The sequence below is a fragment of the Passer montanus genome, unplaced genomic scaffold (genome assembly GCF_014805655.1).
Source record: "Passer montanus isolate IOZ18808 unplaced genomic scaffold, ASM1480565v1 scaffold73, whole genome shotgun sequence".
NCBI lineage: Eukaryota > Metazoa > Chordata > Aves > Passeriformes > Passeridae > Passer > Passer montanus.
The window spans coordinates 3437179-3453192 of NW_024372481.1; the positions used below are offsets into that span (position 1 = coordinate 3437179).

Genomic DNA, 16014 nt, shown 5'->3' on the forward strand with positions numbered 1-16014 from the left:
AGAAATGTATATAAAGGTGCATCCTGCAAATACTTAATTATTACAGGGAACACAGACAACTTGAAGGCCTTTTCTAACACTGTCAGCAGTGTGGTGAGTTACTCAACACAGTGTTTGTGAAAGATTGTAGTCACAAGTGATCTCTTATTTTCATGTCACCACAGAGAGAGGAGATTACACTGGCAGCCAGTTTGCTGTTTATTCCATGTGGATATATCCTGACAGGAATAGCAGTGGGTTGTTGTGCAGCTGCATTGGTGAGCAGTGCTGCACAGAGCACTGTGGAGAGTTCTGCTGTTGGGCTGCTCAGGTATCTCAGCTGCTCTCTTCTGTTGTGTCTGCATTTAGAATAATTCTGAATCAAGAGGGGCCTTCAGAACAATTGCTAACCCTGGATATAAACTAAACCCCTATGTGCAACTAAACCTAAAATGGAAGGACTTTTTACTGTGGGACATGTTTTTCTGCAGTAGCCCCTCTGCTGTGGTGTAAGGTGCTGATGGCAGTGGATGGTGGCCATCACAGAGTTGTCATGTATCAGGTGTGACCTCCACAGGTTGGTGCACATCAGCAGTGCTGCTTCTGCCACACATGTCACAGGCTTGTGGCTCACAGTCAGGGCTGCACAAGGGAAGGCTTTGTTTGATAGTTGTTCTGCACTTCACATGGTATTTTTCAGCCATTTCTTCTCCTTTGTGTTTTCTTCTCCAGGCGTCTGGCTTCGTGCCTCCAGCAGCAGCCCTGGCACATCCTGGTGAGGGTGGTATGCTGTGCCATGGAGCATGGCATTGTGCAGGGCATCAAGCTGCTTTGCTGTCTTGTCTCTCCAACCCTTGGAACAGCTTCTTGGCACTAATGGCAGTCTGAAGAAATGCTCTTGCAGGTTCCCATCCTGCTGCTGAAGGATGGATTTGGGGGCTTGGGTTACATGAGGGAGCTTGCTGTAACTTCCCTCAGTGCCTCTGCTCTGTGCACGAGGCTTGTGCTGCATGGCAGCATCATTCTGGGGAGCAGGGAGTAATCCTGCCCAAAGGAGGTGCTGGTTACAGGTAACTCACCTACCTTGGGCACACTCGTGCTTCACCAGCTGTGCATCCAGTTTGTCTGAGCAGGGTCCCAGGGCTCAGCTCTGCCGTGCCTCAGACTCTGTTGGATTTGTGGGTGACGTTCTCCTCTTGGAGTCTGGTTCCAGCAAGTCCCTGGCTGCTGTGAGTGTGCACAGAGCCATTTGCCTTGCAGCTGCCTGTGTGGGGGCTGCATCCCTGCTGTGGTGCTCCGTGAGCCCGGCTGGCTCCTGTGCCTTGGGACTCGTCCCACACCCCTCCTCAGGGTGCAGCAGGAGCTGTGCCTCTGTCACTCAAGCAGCCCGCTCAGAGTTTGTCAGCTGCAAGCAGGATGTCAGTCAGTGCTGTCGAAGTGTGGTTTACAGTGACAGACATAATTGCACTTAACTTTTTGTGTGGATGTTATCAATCTGTGACGGATACTTTGGGGAAAGGAGCACTCTGATTGCAGATGATGTGTCACAGGCATTTAATCTTCCTCTTGGAGTGACCAGGATTCAGTCACAGCCTTCACTTGTTGATGTGAGGTTTTGGAAACGTAGATTCACACTGACCCTGGAATCGTTCAGTCAGTTGGTTTGTGAGGTGTCATCTGGAAGGTTAATGATTTACCTGGAGAGGGAGGATGTGGCTGCAATCCACTTGCATTCCTGTGATGCACACATAGCAATTGCTCTACCTAAACACCTGGAATAAGAGCAAGATGGGTGGATTTTCCTTCTGAGCTCCCAGTTACCTTTTCACTAGTTAAACTGGCCCCTCCTTAGGAAAAGGAAACCATTTGTTCCTGTTCTCTGCTCCCAGTGGAGTTTCATGTTGAGGAATGTAGGAGTTCCTTTGCTAGGCAGAGAAGTCTGATTTTTCAAATTGATTTATTAAGAGGGTTTGAAATTGGTGGTGTAAGCTTGGGAAGGGATCAGTCTGTGGCTTTCTGCTGCAGGCTGATGATGTGCAATCGAGGCAGGTCATAAAGCAACACCAAGCAGCCAGGGTGGAGACCAAGCTGGGGCTGGGATGCACCGGCCTGACTGCAGTGTGCTAATGGAAGGGAAGCCTTCTGCCTTTCCTGGTTTTTAAGTAGCTATCCTATTATTTAGAAATAGCTATAATAATTTATTTAAGTTGTTTAAAATAGATTTTTATGGAGCATCTGTAAGGGAAAAGGTTCCAGGGCTTCAGTGCTGTTCTGCTCTGCTGTAGAGAAAGGCCAAGTCCTGAGAAAGCTGCCACTGCACAGGGGCAGCCACTGCTGGTGGTGTGAGGGCCAAAAGCCTCCACAGAGCAGTGGGGTCTGCCTTAAATCCCTCACCTGAGCCAAATGCTGCCAGATGAGGAGTACTTAGGGATGGATATTGCTGGTATGACTGGAAACTGTTCTGAGAAATGTTGCTAGTGGTATCCTTTATGCAAAGTGTTGCTTTCTTGATGGAGTTGCATTTTTTAATCTGTTTCATCAGGAGAGCTCAAAAGTAACACCACCTTCTGACTTGCAACTAGTTGTAGAATCATTTGCATTGGAAAATACCTATAAGATCAACTAAAAAAAGTACGTACTAATTATATTTTGAAAATATTATGTGGCTTGAATTCTCAAATCACTTGCATCATGAAACACAGCACAATATTCCTAGTTTTTAAATTATGTACATACCAGAAGCCAAGGATGTCATAAGGGCTGAGGTCACATCTCAGCAGCGATGGACTGAAAATCCTGTGAGACTGAAACAGTAAGCTGGAACCTGGAGAAGTGTTCCCTTGGCTCCTTTCTGGTGAGGGTGGTACAAACCAAATGTAAGGATGAAATGCCCGTGATGTGTATAGGCTGTGCAGATCTGAACATGATGGTTTGGGTGGGTGAGGGGGCTGGCACGTGTTTCTCCCGAGTCTGGTTCCCATAAAGGATTTGTTATGAAACAGCACTGACCGTGTGGCTTGCGTCCAGCTCAGCTGGATGAAGACGTGCAAAAATTGGTCACAGTCCAGTATGTTTTAGTGGTAGAAAATGATGATTTGGAAAAAATGTTTAAACAGCACGGTTGGTTTCCAGGCACAAGAGATCCTTGCAGCAGCTGAGAAGGAAAGCCATGAACTGTAATTAGAAGGAGCCTGATGGATTTGGCCGATTTTGAGAATGCATTGAAAAATTTGTGGAGTGCTCTGAGTGAAGAGGCTTCAATCTTAGAGTAATTTTTCTTTATAGAGAGTCCTCTTCCTGCTACAGCAGTATTTCTGGAGGCATGTTTTCTTTGGGGCATAGCATAGGGCTGTTAAGTCCAAACCGGAGGTATCCATTTGGAGAAGCTGTGCTCTGGGTTGTTAAATAAGCCCTGCAGGGAAACTGAGCTTTTTTTTCCCTAAAACTTGTGTGTTGTCTGCTATTTAATATGATCTCTGCCACTGCTGATTTGTAATCTGTGCTTTCACCCTGAAATGCATGTGGTTGTGTTCAGATATTTCCTTTAAATCAATCACTTTCACCATTTTCCAAAACACTTCTTGAGTTTATTGCTTTTAGTAAAGTGTTTGGACTGTCATTATTTATTACTGGCAAAGTGCTGACAATGTGCTCTTCCCAAATGAGTCTTTATGTGGAATATTTGTTTAAGGGGTTTTGCAGGGGAGGCGTGGATGTCCCTGCAGCCCTGCAGGGCAGGGCTCTGCCGGGGCAGCAGCCCCCACAGTCCCCAGCAAGGGGCTGGTCCCTGAGAGGGGCTTTGCATCTGGCCCGGGAGCCTGGCTGCATTGTGCTGATTAATTGGGCAGAATTTAAAATCCTAACCCAGGAAGCTTACACCACGTGTAATTTATCTTTCTGGAGTATTTCTGCTGTTTGGCAATTTTTCCTTACTGCTTCATTATCTGAAAAGTCCTGACTCTGGAGAGCAGCTCGTGAAGGATGTGGAAGCCGCGCTCGCGCCGCAGCCTCCCGAGACACGGCGCTGCTCAGCTGAGACAGCCACTTCATAAACACTTCATGCTTGCAGTGCCAGGGCTCAGCTCTTTGATGCAGCCTCTGCCTGGAAGGATTTAATGGGCTGCAGCTCAGACTTCCAAGCGGCGTAAATTAAACTTGTTGGGTTTTTTTTTTTTTCTATTGTTTGGCAGCTGCTCTGTCCTAGTTACTCAAGTCCTCTGATCTGAATTAATCCCCATGTAGAGGAAGCTGCAGGAGCTTCATTCTGCATCAGGCCTTTCATTCTGGGCTGCTGGTGTGAGCAGATCCTGTGCCCTCGTGGGCTGTGCATGCAGGCAGCTCTGCTCCTGTGGCAGAGAGGGGCTCAGCATCCCCTGGGTGCAGGCACCTGGGGAGGGGGCTGCCAGAGGCACCCCTGGGCCCAGCGTGTGGGCTGTGCACCGCCCTGCTCCCTTCCTGCAGCTGGGAAAGCTAACTGGGGAGATCTGGATGTGGAAAGAATCGCTCACTCTCTTTTTCATTCTCTCCTGCCATTGGGCTTTTATAAAATCTGAATCTGGCACCCCCAGTTCTCATTGACTCTTAGGAAACAGGATATTTTAGTAGCTTGGAATGAGATGAAATGCTTGCAAAGCCCATATGTTGCTTGTTTTAGGGAAAGGGTCAGGAAGGTTTTAAAAAGTATTTAAATATTTGGTTTACACGATTAGAATAGATTGTCTGGAATGAAGTCCATTACCCGAGGTGATTCTTGCCTCGCAGTTTAGGTTTTCATTGCAGTTCTTTGGAGTATGAGGTAGGTGTTCTGGCATCTCAGTGCCCCAGCACAGTCAAAGTTAAGGGCTGTGAAGAATGCTGTAGCTGGCAGATACCTGCTGTGGCAGGGGCTGCAAGCTGCTGCCTGGGATGCCTCCTGCCAGAGCGGGTGGTTGCCTACTCCTCTGCTTCATAGAACCCCAGCAGCTTCTTTCTCAGAAATGTGCCTTTCCAGTCTCCATAAGCAAAGCTTCCATGCTGGATTTACGTTTCTTGAGAGCTGCAGCCTGGTATTAACTCATTTTAGGTGTGTTTTCAGCTTTCTACAGCTTGAAATTTAATTGTTCCATTTTTCATGAGGAATGATCTTTGCATGATCATTGTTTATGAAAAGTAAGGTTGGTTTTTTTGAGTTTGTGTTTTTTTGGTTTTTTTTTAAGGTATTCCCATGAGGTCTTGCAGCACTGTTCTGAAGGTTGTTGTGAAAAAATCAAACTTTGCTGCTCTGGGTGTCACACTTGTACCACCCTGTCTGTCACTGCTGGGTCCAAAGCCCAACTTACCATTGGGCTTTTGCTGTACATTGTTGATATTTTTATATGAATTACGAAGCATCCTTTGATATCTGGCACTTCCCCTTGTGATCCTCTGTTCTGTTTTATGAGTACTTGCCCCCTCACTTCAAAAGCAGTTCATCACCTTCCTGCAGACAGTTCTTAATAACAGGTTTGGAACTGTCAGGCATTCCTGGGCCTGTTTTATGTGAGTTTCTCTCCAAAAATGTTCAAAAAGTGGCCATAATGTGCACAGACCTCAAATCCCCTTAGCCTGCACGTGAAGGATCTCCTCATCACACGCTGACTTGTTCTGTGGGTTTGCTGAATAAAAGAGCAACTGAAGTGTAGAGGGTGATTAAACTTGCTCTAAATTGTCTTGAAATTATCGTGTGCTGGGGAGAAATACGTTTGGTGTTGGAGCAGTGCTGGAGCAGCAGGGAAAGGCTGGAGCCCTGGGCCTGGCCTTGCCAGGACCCTCTGTCCTCCCGCTGTGCCAAGCTGCCTCGCTGCTTGTCCTTGGGGAGGAGGAAAGCTGCTCTTGGTGGCATTCCAAAGGCAGATAATTGGCATGGGGGTAGTCTTTGTGAGGTGCCGTTCCTTAACATCAGAGATTCACTAAAGTACTAATAATTACTGTTAATATCTTCCAGTGGAAACTTTCTGAGTAAACGAGTGCTGGTTGAGGCAGCATTTAACGGCCACTGCTGGCATGATCAGAATGCAAATAAGTGTTATTAGCCTAATGATTTTGCTGTCACCACGGTGTGCAGCAGTAGTGCTGTGAATATGTCATGCAGTACCCGTGAATTTGGAAAGTGTGTCAAAACACAACTTCAATTAGTTTGCTCTAATTATGACTCTAGAGAGTTCATAAGTATATCACTCCTCATTAAAAGAGATTTTCTTATATGGATTAATACAGCACATAAAGGGGTGTTGGAGCGATGGGAGGCAGGGCTGTGCAGAGGGAGGATGCCCATGGGCTGCTGGAGCAGCACTGGGGTCCAGCCCCATCCCAGGAGCTCCTGGTGCAGGGCCAGGGCTGGGAAACCTCCCAGGATGGAGGAGGTGGCTGTGCCAGGTCAGCTGTGGGCAGCAGGACCCTGGTGGAAGGTTGTGGACAGGCTCTTCAATTCAAAATAACCAAACCAACAACAAGCCCCAAACCAAAAACGCCCTGGAAGGAACCCCCTTGATGCTGAAATAGAGATGTAGCCCAAAAGCTTTGCCCTGGCAAAGGCCAAGGAGCACAAGCAGTCTGTGCCAGCCTGGCCTCTCCAGAGAGGCCCTTTGGGCTGCTGGGTGTCTGTTCCCCTTTCCCAGGGTATTTCTAGTGCATTTTACTGTCCTGTCACATTGCCTGATCATATTCCAGCTTTGCAGAACAGAAGAGATTGTTGTGCTCACAGGTGAGCAGTTGGGTAAGGGTTAAAGCAGTAATTGTTTAAATCTTTTAGGCTTTCCTCCCAGTTCTGTGATAATTTGATGAAGAACTTCACCCTAATTAAATATTCAAATTAGGAATAAGCGTCAATATGGCTTCCTGGTGCCTGGAATGATGATTAATTGTATTCAAAACTCTAGTGGCCGCTGTAATCTAAACCAAACCGTTGTTCTTGATTATTTGTGCAACACATTTACCATGTTTTTGTTTTAAAATTTAAACTAGTAATTGATTTGCCATATGCCACAGAACTGCACATACTTTCACGATATGTGTTTAGGAACTTGGGGACTTCGTAATTGGGATTTTCTTGCTTTTCAATGGCAGCCTCTTTTTTTTTTTTGTCTTCTACAATGCAAAATGATTTGGCTCTCATAACACATAAGGAAAATGCATTATGCAATCAAGTTTGTAGGTATAAGCTCTATTGATCCTGGCCAAAGTTTACATTAATTTAAAATAAATTAGGCTTTGTTTTCCATTCCTCCCTACAATGTCATCTTTTATAAAAAGAAAGAGGGAAGGGGAGAGCTGATTTCCATCCAGCAGTCATTGCCCTGTCTTGTGCAGCTAATGTTCTTCTTGGAGACATCTCTCTGGCTGTCTCTGCTGAGAAGAAAGCAGCTCCTCATAGAGGGCAGAGAAATTCAGTCTTTCCACTGGCTGCCTTTGGTGCCTTGGAAAATATTTTTGAATACTTCTATTAAAAATCAAACGAGAAGCGTGTCATGCCCACAGGCAGTGGTCTCCTGTTTTAAAGTGTGTTCATAACAAACATGCCTCTGCTCCAGACACTCTCATGTGGGTTGTGTCTTAAACAGCAAACTGATAGCCAAATTCAAATATATTTTCACACCATCTTTTTTTGGTTAAAAATAGCTTTGAAAAGCACAAGCAAACTCAGACTGATGTTTGCTTTTTCTTATTTTATCTGTGCTGCTCCCCATCATCTGCATCAAGGGCTAAAAATACATTGTTCTTCCCAAAACATGTCCTGTTTTTGAAGGCAGATAACTTCCAGATGATTGGTGTGGTAGATAAAATGTGCTGGCTGAGGACACGGGTTGGATGCACTGCTGGAGAATACCCGGGGCCCTGTCTCACACCGGGGCGTCCAAGGGGACACAAAGGCTGCTGGTTCTCCTGGCAGGAGGGCGATGCTCGGTGGCTGCCCGGATTCAGGAGCTCTCACTCAGTGAGGCAGGACCTGCTCCCTCTGCCTCGTGCTGCCCTGAGCCCCTCTGTGAAGGGAAAGTGGCTTTTTCACGTGTGGCAATGCAGTCCAGGAGATGAACGATAACATTTTATTAGAATTCTCACAGACCGGGGCTCTGCATTAGAAGAAACAGGTTTGAGCTGAAGGGGCAGAGCCGTGCTGGCTGTTGGTGGGCTCTGTTTGTGCAGCTGCTGTACCTGGCTGGGGCTGAGTGCCCTGCTGGGCTGCATGGCCACTGCTGCAGCCCTTGGTTGTTGGCTGAGCCCAGGCCTCCGAGGGCTGGAGGGGGCTGAACTGAGCAGTTGGTAGATGGCTTTGGAAGCAATATGAAAATTGGTGTTTGCTGCTTAACCTGGCTGGAATCGTCGGGCTGCAGTGAGCTGACAGGAGCAGCATCTTGTGCTGTAGTAACATTTGCTGTGTCCTCCCTTTCCCTCAGGCATATCTCGCTGACGCTGCCAGCCAGCTTTCGGGGCAAGAGTCACAGCACCCGCCTGGACCTGGAGCACCAGCACTCCAACCTGTATGCCATCTCAGGTGAGCTGCATGCCACGCTGCCCTGCTCACCATCCCAGGTGAGCTGGCCACACTGCCCTGCTCAGTGCCTCACTCGCTCCTGCTGGGCCACAACAACTGCTCATGGAGGGGTTTTTTGTAGTGCTGTTACACCTGAACAAATATTGGCATAGGCGTGGTAGAATCACACTTGGCACAAGTTTTGCTCTTTTATGTTGTTTTTGCAAGAGGAAGAAGATAGTGGATTTAAACCTGACTCTGTCAAAGCCTAATGAAAGTCTGTCCCATCATCTGGCTGAAGGAGATTTTAGGAGCAGTTGGTTCAGTGGGCTGAGCAGCTGAAACTGCTTGTGCATAATCAGGGAAGAGAAGATGGCAAAAATGTACCATTCACAGGTTCCTCCTATTAATAGTGAGTGACACTTGTAACATGGGAACACGGCATTAATTCATGTACCATAATCAAAGGGTTATTTAAAAGGTAATCTCTGCCTGAAACTGCAGCTTCAGGTTCCCAAAGAGGTAGAATGTAAGAATTGCATAATCCTTGTCAGCCCTCGTTTTTCTTGTTACTCTCCTGCCCTAATGCATTTTGAAATGTAAGGGAAGGTGTATTCCTGTGTTCACATGAGACAGTTCTGCATGGGGGTGGGAAGCTGTGCTTTCTCTCCTGGGGAAGCACCAAATGCACCAACTGGAAATGTAAGGGAAGGTATTCCTGTGTTCACATGAGACAATTCTGCATGGGGGTGGGAAGCTGTGCTTTCTCTCCTGGGGAAGCACCAAATGCACCAACTGCAGCAGCTCTGTGTGGTGTTCGTGGGGCTGCCCTTGCTACAGGATGTGCTGGCCTCTGCTCCTGGTGCAGCCTCAGGAGGTGCCTGCCTTACTGAGAGCCTGAACACTTTACCAGATCCTTACAGGCAGAGCACAAAACAAGGCCTTGTAGAACTAGACAGGGCATTAGATCTTCATGTTTGCTTGAGCACATTTTCAAGTATATAACTCTTTATTTTTCCTCCAATTGCACATTCTCCTCCAGAAACACGGTTATGAGTTGTGCATGTGTTGTAATGGCTATTACAGCTGTGAGTTCTTTCCAGAGAAAGGGTCTTGTCATTTGACACATCCTGTGCACTGACAGGATTTTTGTGCACAGCTCCTGCCCACGGCTGCCTTGTCAGCAGCTGCAGAGAGGTGCTGTGACAGCTCTCTTTGTGTGCTCGGGGTGGATTAGCCCCAGACGCGCTCTGGGAGCCATTCCCAAGTTTCCTGTTCCGTCGGTGTCGTGTGCAGCCGCTCTGGGCTATCTGCAGTGCTGCTGCAGTGCCATGGCAACAGGAGATTTAGGAGCAGGCTGCCACGCCTGGGCTGCTGCCAGCTCCCCCTGTGCGTGCTGGGTGGGGAGAGCTGAGCCTCCAGCACACACAGGGTGCCCCTCTGCTGCGCACGGGCTGTGGGCTCCCTCTCTTGGCTCCCAGCTCAGAAGAGGGGCTCCTGGGGCTGCTGAGGGAGACAAAAGCCATTATGAGCAGTCTCTTCCAGTTTCAGCATGGCCTCAGCCTGCCGTGGGCACAGGAGGAGCTGCTTGGGAAGGGAGGGCTGTCATGGGGGTAGGATGAAGAGCTGCAGGGTGGTCTCTCTTTGCTCTCTATAGCCAGCCAAGGTTTTCTCAGTGTTCGATGGAAGCAGCACTCCCAGCTGTGGTTCAGCATGTTTGGGGAAGATAAAATGAATTTTGGCTGTCGATCCTACTTTGTATCTCAAATGCATTTTGGCAGAATGACTGTATCCCCACTGGAACTGCCCATTACCCCTTGAGCTGTGTAATGCGGTTGTTGCTTGCACAGAACTGGAGTCAATGAAAAAATGGTCCTGAAAGCAGTAATTACAATTTTTAACCAGTCTTTTGTCATTGCCAGTCTTGGCCATGACACACTGGGTCACCTGAAAGTTAAGGAGACTTCTCTTGGCACAAACTAAGTGAGTCCCTGGCAGGGTGCAGGTAGGGAATCAGTGCCCAGAGCCTGTCACGAGCCACGGCAGTGCAGCACTGGCACTGCTGGCATCATCCTCATGCCCGGCAGCCTCCCTCGTCCCACCCCAGCCCAAAAGGCAGAATTAGCTCTAAGATGGTGTGCAGAATGTCTGTGGGTGCTGCTGGGAGCAGGATGCTGAGGAGCTGCCAGGTTTAATGTGCATGCTGGGGCAGGCAGCTGCTGGAAGAAGAATGCCTCGCTCCAGACAGACCTGTTGACAGACATGGCTCAGTATTTCACAGCACAGTCTTTCCTCATGGCCTTCAGTTTAATTAAGATGTTGTTGTGACTACATACTGCCTTCATTTCAGACTTGAGCATCTTCTGCCAGCATATTGCTTTGGCTTATCAGAGGCACAAGCACAGTGAGGGAGAGGCAGCCCTCGCAGGCAGGCACAGATAATAACATACAGGGAAAATTCCTCAATGAAGTGAAAAATTATTTATAATAATGGTACTCAAATAGAAGGGAAATAAGTCACTCTAAGGGTATATAAATTTTTATGATAGTGTATAAACAGCCATAGCCTGCCTTGTCTCCCATCTATTCCTGCAGAGAATGAGGGCAACATCTAGCATAAAGAAAAATACAATAAGAAAATGAAGAAATGAATGGGAAGAGCTGGAGGATTGATCACCCAGTGTATTTGTATATCCTGATGTAAAAGGTGCTGCTGACAGGTGGCCAGGTTTCTTCTGTATAAAACCATGTGTGTGCTGTCAGGGCAGTGTGAGCAGCCTTGTTTCGATTGATGAATTGCCTGCTTTCTTGATTAAACCTTCCATCACTTACAAAACAAAAAGCCTGTGTTTCAATGGCAGAGTGGGACATGTCAAAAAAATCTGTCTGCTTTACCTTTGTGCAGATGTTGGGCACAGACTGTAACATGTATTATTAAAACGAATGTGGCATTTACCGTGCATTATTTCTTTCCTGGGAGAAGGGACCTGTAAATTATATGCTAATAATAAGCTTTAACCCTTTCAGGAACCAAGAGATGTAGGAGTGTAAATATTCTGCAGGCCTCACTTAATTGGATGGGCTCTAACACCACGGCAGCACTCTGGAGTTACTGAGCAGTGGGTTCCAGCCCTTGCTGCCGATGATTTGTGTATTCTGCTGGACAGGGTTGTCTTTTTTTTCCCACTGAAATTTCCCTGTGGCCATCTTCAGCGCTGTATTACAGATAGATGTGTTTTGGGGCAGCAGCAGACAAGTTTGTATCATTTGACTCCAGAACAATCTCAGCCCATCTCTTGGCCTGTTCTCTGACTGGGATAAAAATTGTGTTGTGTGGAGTCTATCAGTCTGTACAACCCCATCAGAATGTGTGCATAAAGCAATTAAAGCCTCTTTACACCAGTTTTGTGCAGGAAACAATTGTATGAACTTCCAGATCCTGCTGCAGCTGGCTGTATAGCCAGAAACCCAACTTCAGTCATATGAACCTTTCCAAGGATATTTATTCTGGCAGAAATTTGGAGATAACAAGATAATAAGTTCTCCTTGGGTGGGACTGAGGTTCATCTTTTGAACACTTAAATATGGAAACTGTGCTGGGAAAGCAGTAGAACAAAAGCAGAACATACTTAGGTATATGTTTGTTGGTAGTATTTTCAAATAACATTGCCAGCTCTCAGCCCAAAACAGTCAAAATATTTGTGCAAGTACCTTAAGAAATGGTGTTAGCTCATATGTCATCCATAAGTTTGGGCATCCGTGCTCAGGTCATGTTAATCCTTAGAAATAAAACAGGATCCAGAAGCACAGCGTTTCTCACCACCCGGAGCATTCTCAGCTCAGTTCAAGACCTTGCTGAGCTGCAGGTGAAGGTTTTCATTCCCTTTAAGAGGAGAAAAGCTATGTCCTCTGGGTTGGAGCTTAGATGTCAGATCCCAAAAAACATAACACGCTTTATCTTCCAATAAAGGAACGCCCGTGCTGCGACCGGGACCGCAGCACCTGCTGCTTGTCCAGCAGTCATTTGGTGCTGAAATGCCTTTGCATGTATTTCCTACCTTAAAGGTACTGTTTTGTGGTCTTTAAGCACTTTATGGATAGATCTCAAGTTACTGGGTGAGGTGTTTTCCTGTGAAGCTGGGCTGAGCAGGGAAGGGAAGTGCGGCCGCTGCCAGCGCGGCGTTGGCTGCAGTGTGTGCCAGCATGCCATCAAGGACAAGGTTTCCCTCTGCAGCTCCTACAGGTGCCAGTTCCTGCACAGCTCTGCCTTGTTTGTTTTGGAGTCACACACCAGTATTTATTACCTTAGGGAGGTAAATATTTGCTTAAATGGGTATTTATTATATTTATATAGAAATAGGTTTTTATGATGTTTAAATATTTATTGCCCTCCTTAAGACCCTTTCTGTGTAAGGTCAGAGCAAGCTGTGGTCTGAGAGTTTGGAGAGGGACGTGTGAGCAGAGGCTGCAGTCCAAGCTCCTCCTGCTGGGTCACAGGTGAGCGTTCCCAGCAGGAAGGGAGGGCAGAGCCTGCTGGGGAGGGGCAGAGGGGCTCAGCCTGGTGCAGCCCAGCCGGGGCGAGGGGAGCCGGGCTCCGGCCGTGGCAGGAGGCCCAGCTGGGCTGGGCTGGGTCTGCAGGAGGATGGGCTGCTCCTGCGGGCACTGCAGCGGCGTTTGGCGTTCACACAGGTTTCTAATCCAGCTCTGGAGGCAGCAGAGAGTGGAAACTGATGTTAATGGTCTGGAAAAGTATCAAAGCCAGTGGATTCCTGGAAAGGAAACCGAGCTGCGTTTCTGTTGCTCTCGGAGGGGGGCAGGTGTCATCTCCCTGGGCAGTGCCGTGGGAAGCGTTTGCTTCACACACTGCTCCCGAGACAGCACTTTGCTTCCTGATTCCCTGTTCAACTGGGAAATGCCTTGGGGGATCTACTCCACACTCCCCCTCTTTTTTTTTTCTTTTTTACTTTGCTAGTGACAAAAGAAGTCTCTTTCAGAGGTCATTCTAAATTCAGATGTTGTTATATTTCAGTTCCCATGTGTCGGTTTCCTTGTTGCAAAATGCCACATGTGCCACTTCCTTAGCTGCCTGTTTCCTTTTAAAAGACACAGTAGCACTTTTCTGTGTATAGGACAGGTGTTTTAATCAGAGGTTAATAATTTATTTCTACAAACTATTGTTTTGCATCATTATTTTTTGTAGATAATTAAATTATGCACTTGTCACAGTGCGTTTACTTCACTAAAACAGGTAATTTTGGAAAAAAAAGGGAGATTGTATTCTTTGGATCAGTGCACAAGGATTGCTTTTATCTTCATCTTCTAGCATAGTTCCTGGTGGTTCTGCAATTGCCTCTAATGTTCAAGGTTTTGAGACCCCAGTCTTGGAAGGGGAGGTCCTGTGCTGCATCTTACTGTCGGTCCCCATCCCTTCACTTACGCTCTTTGTGTTTTTAAGAGTAGAAGCGTAGCTAAATATATATTTTGTGACACTGAATTTTAATCAGGATGGTCCAAAAGCCAGACAAGTTGTGACACAAGCTTTATTCTGCATTGAAACCTCTTTCCTGAAGCTGAGATTAAAGTCAGCCTGTTCTTTACCCTATTGCAATTTCCAGTCTTTGGACTAAGAGACCTGGATAATCTTCCAGCTATGAAAGACTCTATTAATATCCAGCAGTTCAGGGAGGCTGGAGTCTCATGTAAAATGCTGCAGCTGCATCTTTCAGAAAGGGAAGTGTGTTACTTAATACTATACTTAATGAGATTCAGAAAGTGTGTTTCTTGTGGAATTCTCCCGTCCGTGGTGCACAGACCCTTTTGGTGTGCTGTGTCAGCGTGCCCGACGTGCCCCAGGCTGTGCTGGGGCAGCAGCCCCAGAGGGGGGTGATGGAGCCATGCGTCCTCTCCCAGGTGACGTTTTTAGACAGACAGTTTTATAATGAAACTACTGTTGTCCAAAGTGCCGTTGGTTGTTTTGCTGTGCTGCTGTCAGTGCTGGTAGGGGAGCCGGAGGCCTGGCTGGCTGCTCCCTGCCCGCGCGGAGGCGGCCGCGGGAGCCGTGTCCCCTCTGCTCCTCAGCTCTGGAGGCCTGGCTGGCTGCTCCCTGCCCTCGCGTGGGCCTGGCGCGGAGGCGGCCGCGGGAGCCGTGTCCCCTCTGCTCCTCAGCTCACACACCACCTTCCAAGGAGGCTGCTGGCTCTCTGCTGGGAGGATCAGCTGGCTGGGACCCTGGATCCATGAATTATGTATGAGCAGGTGTACCGGGCACAGGCTGGCAGCACATCTGCAGCGGGGTGGAGGGAAGGGTGATGATCCCTTTGGGGTGAATGGATCCCAGGGCAGGGGTGCCCTCACCCCACAGCAGCACTGGGTGAAGGCTGATGGAGGGAAGGGTGATGATCCCTTTGAGGTGAATGGATCCCAGGACAGGGGTGCCCTGATCCCACAGCAGCAGTGAGTGAAGGCTGATGGAGGGAAGGGTGATGATCCCTTTGGGCTGATGTGGATCCCAGGACAGGGCTGCCCTCACCCTGCATGCCCCACAGCAGCTCTGGGTGAAGGCCAGTGGCTGATGGAGGGAAGGGTGATGATCCCTTTGGGCTGATGTGGATCCCAGGGCAGGGCTGCCCTCACCCTGCATGCCCCACAGCAGCACTGGGTGAAGGCTGATGGAGGGAAGGGTGATGGTCTCTTTGGGCTGATGTGGATCCCAGGACAGGGGTGCCCTCATCCCACAGCAGCTCTGGGTGAGGGCCAGTGGCTGATGCAGGAGGATGGGCTTGTGGGACTGGCACCGTTCCCACGGAGCACAACCTTGGGGTGGCCTGCTCTGTGTTTGTTTTGCTTTGCCGAGTGCCAGAGTTTAATTTTTTTTAAATAGGGAGCCGCTCAGAGGTTTGGATATTTAAACAGTTATTAACCGAATGACAATTAACAGATTGCAGAGACAGATTTTCTTTTCAAAACCTCCAAAATTGAGTACAGTTTGCAAAACTATCACAGCATAGTAATGACAATGAATTTTGATTTCCCGGAACTGATATTAGACTCCTTATTAAACTATGTGCATCTGCTTTTAATTTACTCCAAATAATTGGAAAATGCAATGAAGCTTTCCAATTAAAGCTTGGCTTTATGCTGTTTAATAATACCCCCCATAATATTATAGCTTATGAAGTGACAGGTGAGTTGGTGTATGAATAAAACATAAAGGCAGCAATAAGGGACAGAAAACCAGAGACAGTTGTTGGGGATTTTAAATGCTGGATGTAATTTGCATATATTAATCTCTTCTTTTCAGCCTTATCAGGCGTTCTTCAGTATTTGAAGTTAAAATAGCATTGACAGGCAGGAGTACGCTTAGTTTTTTCAAGGATTTATTACTTGTATAATTTCTGATCTTTAATAAGCAGATATGACTGATCCTCATAGTTCTATAGAAATCAGTTAATTGTTCCAGATGGCGTGTACTGATTATGCAAAATTACTTTTCACACCATTTTTTTTTTTGATGGAGTTTGGAGTAAAATTAAATTTTTTATAGCCTT

At 47.4% G+C, this 16014-nt stretch overlaps 1 protein-coding gene across 3 annotated transcripts in view; it reads left to right on the plus strand.

Moving 5' to 3' along the window:
• Positions 1-16014, plus strand: part of MVB12B (multivesicular body subunit 12B) — a 75521-nt gene that overhangs the window by 18015 nt on the left and 41492 nt on the right. For 2 of the 3 annotated variants that reach the window (XM_039730537.1, XM_039730536.1), the window contains exon 7: positions 8391-8488. In XM_039730537.1, the coding sequence (XP_039586471.1) occupies positions 8391-8488 (98 nt within the window). Of the gene's footprint in view, positions 1-8390; positions 8527-11062; positions 11126-16014 lie in introns of those variants that run through there. The other variant, XM_039730538.1, reaches the window with a different exon arrangement.